At 35.5% G+C, this 17,667-nt stretch overlaps 2 protein-coding genes across 9 annotated transcripts in view; one reads left to right on the top strand and one right to left on the bottom strand.

Moving 5' to 3' along the window:
• Positions 1–17,667, bottom strand: part of Atg16 (Autophagy-related 16) — a 611,817-nt gene that overhangs the window by 407,114 nt on the left and 187,036 nt on the right. The gene's annotated exons all lie outside the window — the stretch shown is intronic.
• Positions 1–17,667, top strand: part of LOC141389322 (uncharacterized) — a 263,625-nt gene that overhangs the window by 113,227 nt on the left and 132,731 nt on the right. For both annotated transcript variants that reach the window (XM_073960675.1, XM_073960674.1), the window contains one exon: positions 12,123–12,946. In XM_073960675.1, the coding sequence (XP_073816776.1) occupies positions 12,270–12,946 (677 nt within the window). In that variant the 5' untranslated portion in view covers positions 12,123–12,269. The remainder of the gene's footprint in view (positions 1–12,122; positions 12,947–17,667) is intronic.

The following is a 17,667-nucleotide window of genomic DNA, read 5'->3' as shown; positions in this document are numbered from 1 at the left end:
ACAGGAAATTTACATGTTTGGTAAGCAGAATAGCAATGGAAATCATCATTTGACTGTAGGAAGGAAAGAGAAACATGATGACTAATAAAATTTAATAATACATTTTTGTTATTGTTTATGATGATCATTTGTATGTTTGTTTTCTGTTCGTTTTTTCATTGCATTGTGTGAAATCGTTTAGATAATAAGAACAAATGAATGGTTAAAGGAAATGTGAAATGAAGGATGATGGATGATGGAATGTCGTCCGAAATGAATGCTAATATTTATACTTAGATAAGGTAGATCAATATACATAACTGAAAGGAGTAATTTTATCTGGTAAAACTTTAGAGAAACACGAATTTATAATCGATGTGGTCCGAACAATATCAATATTTCTTCCAAAAATAGATCAGGGTCCTATTCCACGAAACAACTTATCGTTTTTCACTTTGCACTTATCAAAATGTAGCTATTTTGAAAAGTGATATTTTTTTTGTTCCACAAAATTAGTTTTCAGTTTCTATTTGTACTTAGCAAATTTGAATATCACTGTTCTCTTTCGCAAAGTGATTGTGTCTCTCTTGCTTATTTTTCCGCCATCTTGATAAGTCTCTCCGGTCTCTTACAAAGTGTGGAAGCTATCCGTTCCACAAAACATTTTATCATCTTAGCATTATTTTCTACTTGGCAATGATAAATAAGACAAGTAAAAATGGGACGCGAGAAAAAAATGAAAAGAATCTGGTGTTATTAAAAGTGAGTAATGATCAAAAAACAAAAAAAAAAAATAATAATAAAATAAAATAAAAATAGAGTAAAATAAAAATAAATAAACATAAAATAAAATAATAATAATAAAACAAAATAAAATAAAAAAGATATAAATATAATAAAATAAAATAAAAATACAATAAAAATAAAATTAAAAATATAATAAAAATAAAATAAAAATACAATAAAAATAAAATAACACAAAAATAAAATAAAATGAAATTAAATGTAATAAAATAAAATAAAATAAAAAATAAAACAAAATAAAATAAAAATAAATAAAATAAAAATAATATAAAAAAATAAAATAAAAATTAAAAAAATAAAAACAAAATAACACAAAAATAAAATAACACAAAAATAAAATAAAATAAACTAAAATAACATAAAATAATATAAAATAAAATAAAATAAAAATGAAATAAAATAAAATAAAATAAAATAAAAATAATATAAAAAATAAAATAAAATAAAATAAAATATAGCTTAAGGCCTTGTAGCCAGAGCTTCTTTATGATTTTATATTTGTAATTTATTTATAAATATAATTGTTAATAAATAAATAAATAAATAAAATAAAATAAAATAAAACAAAATAAAATAAAATAAAATAAAATAAAATAAAATAAAATAAAATAAAATAAAATAAAATAAAATAAAATAAAATAAAATAAAATAAAATAAAATAAAATAAAATAAAATAAAATAAAATAAAATAAAAGAAAATAAAATAAAATTAAATAAAATTAAATAAAATAAAATAAAATAGAATAAAATAAAATAAGATAAGATAAAAATAAAATGAAAAATAAAATAAAATAAAATAAAATAAAATAAAACAAGTAAGAACAGACTATAGTCGGACGGGGCCGACCATGTGATACCCTATACCACTATCCCTGTGCACTAGCTTTCCGGGCTAGCTGTTATAAGATGTGCATTAGAAATTTTACCAATTTTCACACAAAAGTTTTGATCAATTTAACCCGCTAAATATTATCCGATCATACCGTTGACTTGCACGCTACTTCTTCATCTCAAACCAAAACTACGTTTAAAATTTCGCGCCGATCGGACTATTATTGCGACCTACAGAGCGGCTACAAAATCGAGCAAAAATTTTGTTTTTGGTCCATTTCATCCCTTTAACATTTCACGATCATCGCCAAAAACTAATCAGTTCTATTCTGGTCCAAACCCGACCTCCATACTAAATTTCGTGACAATCGGTCCATAATTGCGGCCTCTAGCTTGATTACAATTTTTAATGGACGGACAGACGGACGGACGGACGGACACACATCGCTAAATCGCTTTATCTCGTCGAGATATGAAGTTTGGTATACCACATGAGGGGTCTACGACGAATATTTCGCGGCGTTACATGAATTTTTGGGAAAACAAACTTATTATACCCTTTTCCACATTGTGGTATAGGGTATAACAAAATAAAATAAAAATGAAATGAAATAATCAAGTAAGAAAGGCGTTAAATTCGGCCGGGCCGAACTTGTTATACCCTCCACCACAAGTTGTATTGAAGTAAAATGGAATAATTAGTTTCCTTTCGTGTATGAAGAAGAATTAATACTAAATTTCAGCAATTTCGGTAAAACAATGTGAGGCAATGTTCTATGGGGGCTATTTCAAAACGTCGATCTATACCGACAAATTTCTGACGGAAAGTTTTTAGACTCAAAGAAGACTAAATACCAAATTTCCTATATTTCGGTAAGATAATGTGCCATTTCGGTGGAATATTGACGTCGGAAACTTCTTATAAACAGAAAAAAGTTAAGTGTTTTGGAAACTTTCATCTCTGTTATGAACACATGTTAAATTTTGTTTCGATCTGGCAACTCCCTCATATAGAAACAGGTGTTCAAAAAAGACGCATCCGCAATTTTTTTACAATGGAAAAATTAGAAATGCGTGCTGTCATTAAATATTTACATAAACAATGTTTATATGCAACAGTAAAAAATTGGGTTGCTGAATTTAAACGTGGTCGTACAAGCATTGAAGATGAACCACGTAGTGGACGTCCAAAAGCAGCAACAACAACAGAAATTGTAGCCAAAGTGCATGATATGGTATTAAATGATCGACGAATAAAAGTGCGTGAAATTGCTAATATCATGGGCATCTCAAATGATCGAGTCCATTTAATTTTGCATGAAGAACTACAGATGAAACAGCTTTCTGCAGGATGGGTGCCGCATTTGTTAACAGTCGATCAAAAACGCATAAGAATGAACATTTCTCAAGCTTGTTTGGATCGTTTTAAGCGAAATGGATTTTAAGCGTCGTTTCATAACTGTTGATGAGACATGGATCCACCACTATACTCCAGAGACAAAAGAACAATCCAAACAATGGACTAAAGCTGGATGAAGTGCCCAAAGAAGGCAAAAACAATTCAATCGGCTGGTAAGGTTATGGCAACGGTTTTTTGGGACTTCAAAGGTATTTTATTGATTGACTATCTGCAAAAGGGTAAAACAATAAATTCAGAGTACTATTGCAAACTTTTGGTTCAATTAAATGTACAAATTCCAGAAAAACGTACTGGCTTAAAACACAAAAACATAATTTTTCATCAAGACAACGCACCAGCGCACAAGAGTGTTTTAACAACGGCTAAAATCAACGAATTAAAGTACGAGTTGCTTGACCACCCACCTTATTCTCCTGATTTAGCTCCCAGTGACTTTTACTTGTTCCCAAATCTAAAAAAATTCCTTGCTGGCAAGCGTTTTACCTCAAATGAAGATGCAATTACAGTTGTGAAACACTATTTTGAAGACCTTGAGGAAGACTATTTTAATCAAGGGATAGAATTGCTCGAAAAGCGTTGAAGTTTCAGGAGATTATATTGAAAAATAAAAATATTTTTGAAAAACTAACTATTCTCTTTCATTGATAGGCTAAGAAGTTTCCGAACCGCCGTAATACGGTATTTTTGGTAGCCTTAACTACTTATAACTCAAACTACCTTCTCGATTTTGCACACGCTTTGTGTCACCGTACTGATTGCGTAGTAATGAATAAAATAAGTAGTTTTGCTTTGTACAATTTTTTAAGGCATAACCCATAATTTTGTAGCTTACTGTTGACTTGTTTACATTACTTTGTAATGGGTTATTGGACTAATGTGGTTTTAAATGTTTGTTGCGAAGAGCACAAAATCTCCCAAAAAAAATATGTCGGCACCAACAAAAACGACTGATGAGCACGATGACTCCCTCAAAAAAAGTTCAAAATATACTCTTAAGTGCAGTTTAAGTGTTGTTCAAGAATTTTTTTGCGAAGGTAGTCCTTCTGGTCCTGTTTACAGGTGACCAACTAGAATGTTTGTCTCACACGATAACTATCAAACGGAGCAACTAGAATTGGTGCAGCCTTTACTCGTCGTAACAATACACAAGTTGAAAATGTTCGCTTTAATTCAGGTTAAGGGCTGTTCGAGGATTGTTTTGAATTTTTATCGAAGTTAGTCCTTGGAATTCTAATTACAAATATCTATTATTTTTCATGGACAGGCCCATGCTTCCTGACATAATGATATAAAAGCTCTAAAAAATGCTAGTGCGACCAAATAAAATTGGGAACAATCGGCCAACAGAGGCTCTTCTGCTTCGGTCAACAGGCATACTCACCATCGATGTAGCAGGAGGCTTCATAACAGGTGATGTGGAAGGCACAACATGCCCCGAAAGGCCTCACTGTCGCACTAAAAAGAAAAATTCTCACCAACTTCTCGTACACCTTCACATTGCCCTTAAGCCTCTCATTTTCTACAATTGTCAGATCAGTAACATGAATATATTTTCTCGCCTAAAATATCCCTGAAAAATTATACCATTTTCAACAATAGTCCACCGACCATTTACAAATTCCAGTGAAGATCAGCGATGGCAATAAAATGCAAAACCTTATTGTTAAATTGTTTGTTTGCGCTATTAAATTATGCAAAGTGACAGTATTTTAGCTCATTTGTTATGGTTTGAATGTTGCGCCACGGCGAACAAAGAAACCAATCAAGAAATAAACAAGTTATTCATGATGCTGCGGTTCATTGTTTTATAAGGACATAATGTAATGCATCCATAATCAATGCTGCCGAAGCAGCATTTTTGCTTTAGTTTTTCGTGATTGTTGAATATAATCTGAGGATGGTTGTGGTGGCTTCTTCTTGTTTGGCTTGAGTTGCGGAGAACCACAATCGAAAAAAGGTCGCATTTAAATAAAGCAAGTGCAACTAGCTGAGGTTAAATAACACAGCACATAATAAAAATTTAAATTTCTAACATACCGTGGCGTAACACATGGAAATGGATGCAGCAAACAAGTGCATCATGAAACTTGACTTTTGGAAATTTTATTATGGAAAATGTTTTACTTTTTATCGAAAGAGATTATTCTCCGTCCACTATCAATGAGAAGATACATTAACATGCAATTATATTTTTTGTAAGATTTTCTCAAACCTACGCAAATTCCATATGCTTCCCCCCTAAGGAAGATCCAACTTTCAATTTCTAAATTATGAGAAATCTTCCTACCTACCTGTGCATCTTTGCAAGATGTCTAGTAGATGTTTTTATTTATCTCTGTTCTTTTTTTGCGATAGAAAAAATGTTTTTATCATCCTGTATGTGTTTGTGTCATCTGATCATGTCGTAGGTTGTCGTCTACTTGCGATTTAAGTCTTTTGGTGTCTAGTCTTTTTTTAGCCTCTCCCTTCAAGTGTTCCACGAGTGTTAATACCATGTTGTCGATTTCTAAAAGCTTTGCGTTAAAAATTTCAACACAATAATGTATCAATAGTGCTATGGATTACGTTTATTGAGATAGTTACACTCAAAACAAAATTTGGAAAATTTGGTAGCAACAGACGACCGTGAATCTTCTGTTCTGGATTTGTGTATAGCAATTAAAGTCATGAGGTCTTGGGTAGTCTACGCAGAAAAAAGAAGACCTTTGGTCTTCTATGTAGCAACAGAAGACCTTCGATCTTCTGTAGCAACAGAAAATCTTAAGTCCTCTGTGTAGCACTAGAAGACCTTCAATATTCTGTGTAGCCACAGAAGACCATCGATCTTCTGTATAGAAAAGAAGACTTTGGGTCTTCTGTGTAGCAAAAAAAGACCTTGGGTCTTCGGTGTAGCAAAAGAAAACCTTAGGTCTTCTGTGTAGCAAAAGAAGACCTTAGATCTTCTGTGTAGCAAAAGAAGACCTTAGGTCTTCTGTGTAGCAAAAGAAGACCTTAGATCTTCTGTGTAGCAAAAGAAGACCTTAGATCTTCTGTGTAGCACAAGAAGACCTTAGGTCTTCTGTGTAGCAAAAGAAGACCTTAGGTTTTCTGTGTAGCAAAAGAAGACCTTAGGTTTTCTGTGTAGCAAAAGAACATCTTAGGTCTTCTTTGTAGCCAAAGAAGACCTTATGTCTTCTGTGTAGCAAAAGAAGACCTTAGATCTTCTGTGTAGCACAAGAAGACCTTAGGTCTTCTGTGTAGCAAAAGAAGACCTTAGGTTTTCTGTGTAGCAAAAGAACATCTTAGGTCTTCTGTGTAGCAAAAGAAGACCTTAGATCTTCTGTGTAGCAAAAGAAGACCTTAGATCTTCTGTGTAGCACAAGAAGACCTTAGGTCTTCTGTGTAGCAAAAGAAGACCTTAGGTCTTCTGTGTAGCGAAATAAGACCCTAGGTTTTCTGTGTAGCGAAATAAGACCCTAGGTTTTCTGTGTAGCAAAAGAAGACCTTAAGACTTCTGTATAGCAAAAGAAGACCTTAGGTTTTCTGTGTAGCCAAAGAAGACCTTAGGTCATCTGTGTAGCAAAAAAACCCTTAGGTCTTCTGTGTAGCAACAGAATACCTTATGTCTTCCGTGTAGCAAAAGAAGACCTTAGGTCTTCTGTGTAGCAAAAAAAGACCTCAGGTCTTCTGTGTAGCAAAAGAAGACCTTAGATCTTCTGTGTAGCAAAAGAAGACCTTAGGTCTTCTGTGTAGCAAAAGAAGACCTTAGATCTTCTGTGTAGCAAAAGAAGACCTTAGGTTTTCTGTGTAGCAAAAGAAGACCTTAGGTTTTCTGTGTAGCAAAAGAACATCTTAGGTCTTCTTTGTAGCCAAAGAAGACCTTATGTCTTCTGTGTAGCAAAAGAAGACCTTAGATCTTCTGTGTAGCACAAGAAGACCTTAGGTCTTCTGTGTAGCAAAAGAAGACCTTAGGTTTTCTGTGTAGCAAAAGAACATCTTAGGTCTTCTGTGTAGCAAAAGAAGACCTTAGATCTTCTGTGTAGCAAAAGAAGACCTTAGATCTTCTGTGTAACAAAAGAAGACCTTAGATCTTCTGTGTAGCAAAAGAAGACCTTAGATCTTCTGTGTAGCAAAAGAAGATCTTAGATCTTCTGTGTAGCAAAATAAAACCTTAGGTCTTCTGTGTAGCGAAATAAGACCCTAGGTTTTCTGTGTAGCGAAATAAGACCCTAGGTTTTCTGTGTAGCAAAAGAAGACCTTAAGTCTTCTGTATAGCAAAAGAAGACTATAGGTTTTCTGTGTAGCCAAAGAAGACCTTAGGTCATCTGTGTAGCAAAAGAAGACCTTAGGTTTTCTGTGTAACAAAAGAAGACCTTAGGTCTTCTCTGTATCCAAAGAAGACCTTATGTCTTCTGTGTAGCAAAAGAAGACCTTAGATCTTCTGTGTAGCAAAAAGAAGACCTTAGGTCTTCTGTGTAACAAAAGAAGACCTTAGATCTTCTGTGTAGCAAAAGAAGACCTTAGATCTTCTGTGTAGCAAAAGAAGATCTTAGATCTTCTGTGTAGCAAAATAAAACCTTAGGTCTTCTGTGTAGCGAAATAAGACCCTAGGTTTTCTGTGTAGCGAAATAAGACCCTAGGTTTTCTGTGTAGCAAAAGAAGACCTTAAGTCTTCTGTATAGCAAAAGAAGACTATAGGTTTTCTGTGTAGCCAAAGAAGACCTTAGGTCATCTGTGTAGCAAAAGAAACCCTTAGGTCTTCTGTGTAGCAACAGAATACCTTATGTCTTCCGTGTAGCAAAAGAAGACCTTAGGTCTTCTGTGTAGCAAAAAAAGACCTCAGGTCTTCTGTGTAGCAAAAAAAAAAGACAATAGGTCTTCTGTGTAGCAAAAAAAGACCTTAGGTCTTCTATGTAACAAAAGAAGTCCTTAGGTCTTCTCTGTAGCCAAAGAAGACCTTATGTCTTCTGTGTAGCAAAAGAAGTCCTTAGATCTTCTGTGTAGCAAAAAGAAGACCTTAGGTCTTCTGTGTAACAAAAGAAGACCTTAGATCTTCTGTGTAGCAAAAGAAGACCTTAGATCTTCTGTGTAGCAAAATAAAACCTTAGGTCTTCTGTGTAGCGAAATAAGACCCTAGGTTTTCTGTGTAGCGAAATAAGACCCTAGGTTTTCTGTGTAGCAAAAGAAGACCTTAAGTCTTCTGTATAGCAAAAGAAGACCTTAGGTTTTCTGTGTAGCCAAAGAAGACCTTAGGTCATCTGTGTAGCAAAAGAAACCCTTAGGTCTTCTGTGTAGCAACAGAAGACCTTATGTCTTCTGTGTAGCAACAGAAGACCTCATGTCTTCTGTGTAGCAAAAGAAGACCTTAGGTCTTCTGTGTAGCAAAAAAGACCTCAGGTCTTCTGTGTAGCAAAAAAAGACAATAGGTCTTCTGTGTAGCAAAAAAGACCTTAGGTCTTCTCGGTAGCAAAAGAAGACCTTAAGTCTTCTCTGTAGCAAAAGAAGACCTTAAGTCTTCTCTGTAGCAAAAGCAGACCTTAGGTCTTCTGTGTAGTAAAAGAAGACCTCAGGTCTCCTGTGTAGCAAAAGAAGACCTTAGGTCTTCTGTGTAGCAAAAGAAGACCTTAGGTCTTTTGTGTAGCAAAAGAAGACCTTAGGTCTTCTATGTAGCAAAAGAAGACCTTAGGTCTTCTCTGTAGCAAAAGAAGACCTTAAGTCTTCTGTGTAGCAAAAGAAGACTTTAGGTCTTCTGTTTAGCAAGAGAATACCTTAGGTCGTCTGTGTAGCAAAAGAACACCTTAGGTCTTCTGTGTAGCAAAAGAAGACCTTAGGTCTTCTCTGTAGCAAGAGAAGACCTTAGGTCTTCTATGTAGCAAAAGAAGACCTTAGTTCTTTGTGTAGCAAAAGAAGACATTAGGTCTTCTGTGTAGCAAAGGAATACATTAGGTCTTCTGTGTAGCAAAAAAATGCCTTAGGTCTTCTGTGTGGCAAAATAAGACCTAAGGTCTTCTTTGTAGAAAAAGAAGACAATAGGTCTTCTGTGTAGCAAAAGAAGACCTTAGGTCTTGCGTGTAGCAAAAGAAGACCTTAGGTCTTTTGTGTAGCAAAGGAAGACATTAGGTCTTCTGTGTAGCAAAATAAGACCTTAGGTCTTCTTTGTAGCAAAAGAAAACCTTAGGTCTTTTGTGTAGCAAAAGAAAACCTTAGGTCTTCTGTGTAGCAAAAGGAGACCTTATGTCTTCTGTGTAGCAAAATAGGTGACCTTAGGTCATCTGTGTAGCCAAAGAAGTCCTTAGGTCATCTGTGTAGCAAAATAAGACCATAGGTCTTCTGTGTAGCAAAATAAGACCTTAGGTCTTCTGTGTAGCAAAAGAAGACATTAGGTCTTCTGTGTAGCAAAAGAAGATCTTAAGTCTTGTGTGTGGCAAAAGATGACATCAAGTCTTCTGTGTAGGAAAAGAAGACCTTAGGTCTTCTGTGTAGCAAGAGAAGACCTTAAGTCTTCTGTGTAGCAAAAGAAGACCTTAGGTCTTCTGTGTAACAAAAGAAACCCTTAGGTCTTCTGGTAGCAAAAGAAGACCTTATGTCTTCTGTGTAGCAAAAGAAGGCCTTAGGTCTCCTGTGTAGCAAATGAAGACCTTAGGTCTTCTGTGTAGCAAAAGAAGAGCTTAGGTCTTCTGTGTAGCAAAAGAAGACCTTAGGTCTTCTGTGTAGCAAACGAAGACCTTAGGTCTTCTGTGTAGCACAAGAAGGCCTTAGGTCTTCTGTGTAGCACAAGAAGGCCTTAGGTCTTCTGTGTAGCACAAGAAGGACAAGAAGGCCTTAGGTCTTATGTTTAGGACAAGAAGGTCTTCTGTGTAGCAAAAGAAGACAATAGGTCTTCTGAATAGCAAAAGAAGACAATAGGTATTCTGTGTAGCAAAAGAACACCTTAGGTCGTCTGTGTAGCAAAACAAGACCTCACGTCTTTAGTGTAGCAAAAGAAAACCTTCGATCTTCTGTGTAGCAACAGAAGAGCTCTGATCTTCTGTGTAGAAGAGAAGACGTTGGGTATTCTGCGTAGCAATAGAAGATCTTCTATCCTCTATGTAGCAAAAAAATACCTTAGGTCCTCTGTGTAGCAACAGAGCAGACAATATAACGGCAAACAGAAGACGCAAGGTATTTTGCCGCTATGCAGTAACCCCCCTACAGTAGTTTGAGCTAGCATAGGTTCCTGTACGAAAACATATATTTGTTAAATCAACTTTTTTTCTGAGCGTAAAGATATTTATACCACTGTGCAGTTCAGCACTTGGTAACAACAAAGTGCTTTCTTAGCACTATCTTAAGTAAGCCGCCAATCACTTCTTTAACAACAACAACAAAAAATCTAGTAGACAACTCAACAAAAATAAAATAAAAATATTGCAACTCTTAACAATCTCAGCAGCAGTTGCAGGGTTAGCAGCAAAAGATTGCAATAAAAGAACAAAGATTGAAAAGTGAAAAGCTTCTAAATGAAAAATTACAAAGCTAAAGAAGGGAAGGGGCCATGCAAAAAAAATAGAAGCCTATGCGACAACAATATAAATTGCATGTCTGCGACAAACTAACATGTTTAATGGTTATGTTTTCGCGAAAGCGAAATTAAGCAACCAACCAGCCTGCCTCCCAGCCACACCAGAAAATGGCAGAAGAAAAGAAAAACGCCCACACATTGGTAACATGACACCCAACAAAGAGATACACGGCAACAATGACAGTGACAACAATTTTCTGGTAATGCTGGTTCTTACCAGCATCTCTTCGGCAATAGCATTGGGGAAAATGTGTGTACAAATCGAACTTACGGCATTGAACATTAACAATCGCTTAAGCAGCACCGCCACCGACAAAAAGGGTCTAATGGCAACACAAACATTTTAAGCTGGGCTCCATGAAGAGAAGATAACATTTGTAGAGTAATTTTTTTTGTTGCGTTGAAAACTTTTAACACGCAGCGAAAAACAATTATCAGGCAGCCCCGAAGGTAGCCAGCCACCTAACAAAGTCATAATCTAGAAAATTGTTTTAAATTAAGTTGTTGTGCGAAAATGACTGCTTTAACGAAAGAAGAAGAAAAAAACGATATTCCTGCAACGCTCACGCAAAACAGTAGTGGTGGCATCGTAGTTAATAAACTTAATAAGTAATTTTTAAAACGTTTTTTTTAGTGTTCACCTAAAGCGAAGTAGGGTCGAGATATTTTTTTTAGTAGAATAATTACAATAATTAACGGTATTTTATGAAGCGAGTAGGATAAATGAGTGGAAATGCGAGCTGTTTGTTGTTGTTATCTTCACATCACTTACGGTGTGGTACCCTCATCTGAATGTGAATAAGAAAAAAAGAAGCCTATAGGAACAATGAAGGCCTTCTCTTAAGTAGATAAAAAGGTAATTAGGCGAGAGGCTCTTGCAATTTCCTACATTATTATTGTAGTATTTTAAGTATTTTATGCTTCAACAAGGGGAACTACTTACAACCAATGAACTGCAGCTGAACTCAGAATATGTCTCTAATTACGAATATACATTCAATTCATGCCAATGGCCAGTTCGGGCCAAAATATAATATATAAAGTGTAAAATATAAAGTATAAAATATGAAATATAGACACAGCAATAGGTTATTGTAAAGTCATTGACTGTCGATTATACTGCCGCCTGATTCTTATTTTATTACTTATTTCTAATCTCTTGATAATTACACGGTGGGCATGAAAAATGAAAGGCAAAACTCCAATAAACCGAATCTCATCATTACAAAATTACAAAACTTCAGTAGCATTTATTCCAATAGGCCGTCTGGCTAATGAGACAGACCATTAATCAAAAAATTGTGAGAGGCCAATTATTGAAGCGTAAAAAAGAATTTAAAGAAGCGAAACTAACTAATACTGGAAAATTATAATTAACAAGAAGTTAAAGCAGAAAATCTAATGAACAAACAAAAACCGAAAATAAACCCAAATAATTATGGGAAAACAAAAACCCACAAAATAAAATTAACAATTATGACTTGGCATTATTTTTGTTTTCATATTACAAAATACTAAATCTCGTATTTATTTTATTTTTATTTTCAGAAATCAAATTACGAATTTGGCAACAATTTAAAACAATTCCAAAGAAACTATAAGTTGTTATTTTCGCCTTCGAACAAAAGCTAAGAAGAAAAGCCTATTTCGTAAAAGGAAAGGGAAAAAGAGGAAATAAACCCCACCACAATAATAATGCGACTTAGATTTCATAATTCCAATAGTAATACAAAGCAACAACACATGACAATGTCATCGGCATCGTCAACTTTTAGTTTTGTCTACATTTCATTGCTTTGTGCATTGATTTTAAGTCCACATCTGACACAAGCGGCCAGAAGATCACGACTAGACTTAACATCCACCGCAACAACAAGTCAAACAAATAATAATGCTGCGTCAGGGGCGTCTGGCGCAGAAACATTAGAATCCGATTCTCAGGCATTACCTTTAAAAAGTGATCAATCATTATCGTCTGCTGCGGCTGTTGCTGCTGCTGGCAGTGATCTATCAAAACCGGCCGACACAAAAGATGATACACAATTGTCAATGGCCAATGACGATGATGATGATGTAGATGGTGGTGTGAATGCCGCCGATGATGCTGATGTAACTAAAACCGATGCTGCTGCCGCTTTGCCAGAGGAATCTGCTATGAATGATGATGACGATAAAGATCAAAGTGAAGATTTGCCAAAAGAATTGAAGGAAACACCAACGGCCAGTTTTGAGGATGCCGAAATTGTCGATAGTGCCACACAATTTGGTTCATATGGTGCTGGCTCAGGTGCTGCTCCATCATCGAGTAATACTGGTGCCAATAGCTTTGAAGAATGTGACCAGGAAATGTTGGGTTTCGAAATTGTGACTGGGTAAGTTTGAAAGAAGTTTTCTTGGATTTTAATACGATTTATAGGAAAAGTGAGGATAATATTGATGTGAGGTAAAATCATAATTGTTAGAATCTATTATCGTCGGGGTGTCTTAGCCAATTTAAGGTATATCGATCCATGTCCATCTATCCGCCTAACTATCGAAGAAAGTAACATATATGACCTAAACTTGTTGCATTGTAAAATTCCTTCCAAACTTGGATCAAATTCTGAAACGGAGGAAAATATTGGTCCACCACCTCCTCCAATTTTTGCTTTATTAAGGCGAAGGTCATTTAATAGTGATATTTGAATTAATTCTCTTTCGAGTTGAGCTGTTATGAGCTAAGAGATGCATTGAAAAATTAGGAGTTTACCAAAGTCCCACACATTAAACCATTGTGCTACGTTTCACGGGTGGTTAAGTCCGATCACTAGGCATATCGGAACCCGTGATACGTAGCATATTGCTTGATTGTATGGCACTTCGGTGAACTCTCAATTTTTCAATGCACCTCTTAGGTCAGAACAGCTCAACTCGAAAGATAATTAATTAAAAAATAAGATTGAAGGCTGTTTGAGAATAGTTTTGGAATTTATGATCTTGATTAAAAAGATTTAATTCGTCAACAATCGACACCAACTAAACTGAATGATGAACACGATAAAATATGAAATTGTGAATTTTCCGATATGACAGAAAATTACATTTAATTTTCCCTTAAATCCATTTAAAGAATTTCTACCGAAGGGAGCCCTTGTTATACCCTCAGTCTTTAGACTAATGAGGGTATATACATTTTCAAACGGGCAAAATGTTCCTCATCAAAAATTTGTTTTAGACCCCAAGTATATTTGGACAAAATCCGTTTCAGACAATGTGGAGTCGATTTAGCAATGTCTGTCGGTCCGTCTTGATGGCTGGAGCACACAAAAACTCTCCAACGGATTTACCAATTTGGTCCAAAATTGGGCCTTCATAATATATTTGTTCAAAGTTAGTTTAAGTTCGAACAGGAGCCATATCGGCTCACTCCTTCATCGGCTCTTCCCGAACAAAAGCTCAAACATTTTCGGAAAAACTGTGTGCCCGATAACTCTTCAAGGGAGTGACCGATTTGTTCCATACGTTGCACATCGTGAAATACCACACAAATAATTCGCTGTCCCATTACGACGGTCAGTTTTTTAGAGGCGAGTCCATACTTCCTGAGAAAATACCTCGAAAGGTTAAAAAAAAACAAAAACTCTCGAACTGATCAACTGATTTCATCCAAAATTTGGCCTTCGTAATATTTTGTCCAAACTTAGTTTAAGTTCGAAGGTGAGCAATATCGGTCCACAACTTTCGGCACCTCCCACCCAAAGTTAAAATTTTCACTAAAATGGTACGCGCGTTATCTCTTGAACGGAGCAACCAACTTGATCCAAACTTTGGATCTCCTGATATTTTGTCTAAATTTAGTTTAACTTCTAAAATGTTTCATAACTATCTTCTCCTTGGGGCACCTCTCCCACAAAAGTTCAACATTTCTGTTTAAGTGCTGTTTAGGGTCTGTTCGAAGATCCTTTGAAATTTGTATACCGATTAGGCCGGGGCGATTTGAAAACCTTAATGAGCCCTTCGCGTTCCTGATTCCTGGGATTGCACTGAGCAAAAAAGTCCACTGGACCATATATCTACCGTGAAAATCGAGCCTCCCGATTTTGACTTTAAGTTTTTTATTGACGTTTTTTAGATATTGTGGCATATAACAGCCAAACCACTGAGATTTTCGATCCAACACAAAGACAAAAATTGTAGCCAAGACAGTAATTGAAAACTCTCGAATACATCGCAAAAGCATTGGAACGCTCCTTCAGGCAGTTCTGGCCTTAAGAATGTGCAAACTTTTCGGAAAGTGTAGATAAATGACATTGTGCTACAAAATTTGACCAGAAAATTATTCAAGCGTTCGGATGCAAAATTCTATCGTGTTGGGATCCACGGACAACGACAATGCCTTTAGTTCTTTTGGGTAACTCCGTTTCATTTTTTAATAACACTAAAAGTTTTCAATTACTGTCTTGGCTACAATGTTTGTCTTTGTGTTGGATCGAAAATATCAATGGTTTGGCTGTTATATGCCAAAATATCCAAAAAACGTAATTAAAAAACTTAAAGTCAAAATCGGGAGGCTCGATTTTTACGGTAGATATATGGTCCAGTGAACTTTTTTGCTCAGTTCAATACCAGGAATCAGAAACGCGAAGGGCTCATTAAGGTTTTTTTCCTTCCATACAAATCGCCCCACCCTAATACCGATGCTAATCCTTGTTGTCCGGTTTAGAGCGATATTAAGTTTTTCGTTGGCAAGTCCATTCTTTCTGACATATTGTTCCAAAAGCTCTAAGTTATACGGTGACTCCCAAAATAAGATCCACTTCCAAAATGGACAATGTCGATCCGTTCCTTCAAGTAACTCCTCCGCAACTCTTTTGAGCTTTCCAAATTTTTGTCGACAAGTTCAAGTGTCCAAAAAGGTCTACAAAATACTGAAAACCCCATAAATACATACTTTTTTGGGAAAACGAATTTAGTTGGGTGTCCGGTGTTCGATCTACCCGTAGATAAGTTTCAATTCACATAGGATAAGGGCACATCTCTGTCAGCAATGTCGACTGATACTTTTGTATCTGATTACAAGAATATACATTTTTTCGTACGTAAGTCCGTACCTCCTGACATAATGTTCCGAAAACTCCAAAAAAAATCTACGATGGTCACCTAAAATAAAACCCTCTCGAAAGGAGTGCTTCCTAAACATAAAACAAGTTGCAAGATTGGCATGTTGAAGCTAATACTTTCCGAAAAAATATCCCAGTATTTAGAGCCAGGTTTTTGCAGGTAGTCTTTTTGGTCTCTATTAAAGGCTTATAGAGAGTAGTGGTGTAGTGTTTGATTGCAGTTTTCGAGAATAATTATTTTTATTGTCTTTATTTCCGCTTTTATATATTTCTTCAATTTCTCTATCATTGATATGAATTCTTGTAACCTTGGCAATGTTATTCATGATAATTCCTATTTGCGTTCATCATTTGGTGGTCTCAGCAATAGCCTTAATATCGGGCATTTCAATTGTCGTAGTTTTAACCTGTCTTGTAGGTCAGCTAAAATGTCTGAGGTGAGAAATGTGGTGGAAGATAGTTTGTTGAAAGTTGTTGGTGTTAGTGAGACGTGGCTTAAACCACACATTCCTTCGAGTAAAATTGGTTTGACGGGCTACTCTTGCGTCAGAAATGATCGTCTTGCGCAACGTGGGGGAGGCGTTGCTTTGTTTATTTTGGATACATTGAAATTTAATGTTGTGCATAAAAGTGATGGTAATAGCAATGTCGAATATCTGTTTGTTGAATTGTTGGATGGTGGTCGGAAGTTTCTAGTTGGAGTAGTATATTTACCTCACGGTAACTTTTCTGATTTCGAGCATAAGGTATCTGATTTTTTGGTGCGCTATTCTGAGTATGTTATAATGGGGGATTTCAATAGTAATCTTTTTGACATTGATACGTCTACAATTGTTCGGAATTCTTGTATAAGATTAAATGCTTCTATTATTCATAACTCTATCCCCACTCATTATAGCACTGCACACAATTCTGAATCGCTTTTAGACTTCTTTCTTGTCAGTAATCCAGAGTCTGTTTTGGTGTCTGATCAATTTATATGTCCTGGTATATCTGATCACTCTTTTATATTTTTATCGGTTGATAGGTTAGTGAACTCCGTGCGGGAATATATTGAATATATCGATTATGGTGCTGTAAGCCAAGACACACTGCACGATCATATTTCTTCTGTCAATTTTTCTACACTGTATAATTTTTTTGATGTAGATACGCTTTGGAGTAGTTTTGAATCTTGCATTAGTGAAGTTCACAGTATTTTTCCCGTTAAAAGGATACCTAAATATCGACCGAATAATAATGAGTGGTATAAGTCTAGAGATATTGATTATTTTACGTCCTTGCGTGACATTGCGTTTCGTGAGTATACGAGAAACAAAAGTAGTGCAAATTGGAAAATTTTTTGCAAGGCCCGTAATAAAGCAAAGTCGATTGTCCGTAAGGCAAAGAGAACGGCCCACTCCACTCTATTTGATAGTGCGAGCAGTGGTAAAGATTTTTGGAGATTGCTGAGGTCTACTGGTGTAGCTGCTGATAAATGTTATGACTGCGATGTAAGCCCTGAAGAACTTAATAGTATCTTTGTAAATAACCAAATTAATATAAATTCGACTTTTCAATATAACCCTAATCCTGATTATGGCAACTTTTCATTTCGTTGCATTGACTCTTTAGAATTGGATAAAGCTTTTATGTCTATTAAATCTAATGCAGCTGGCCTTGATGGTTTATCATTGAAGTTTTGGAAACGTATTTATGCAGCGATCTCTAGGCACTTGCTTTATTTTGTCAATATCATACTAATGACTTCAACTTTCCCCACAGCTTGGAAAGTATCTAAGATTGTTCCTGTTGTAAAGAAGGGAGCTATCCATGATATTAATAGTTTTCGGCCTATTTCCATACTGCCAGTTTGTTCTAAAATTGTGGAATACTGCCTCAAATTTCAGATATCTGCATTTTTAGATAGTAATTCTTCCCTTCATGATGCACAATGTGGCTTTCGTAGGAATAGAAGTTCGGCTTCTCTCCTACTTGGTTTAACTGACCGTGTA

Source organism: Musca autumnalis, unplaced genomic scaffold, assembly GCF_047663935.1.
Source record: "Musca autumnalis isolate F117 unplaced genomic scaffold, ASM4766393v1 scaffold_1, whole genome shotgun sequence".
NCBI lineage: Eukaryota > Metazoa > Arthropoda > Insecta > Diptera > Muscidae > Musca > Musca autumnalis.
This window is presented reverse-complemented; position numbering and strand designations above follow the sequence as displayed.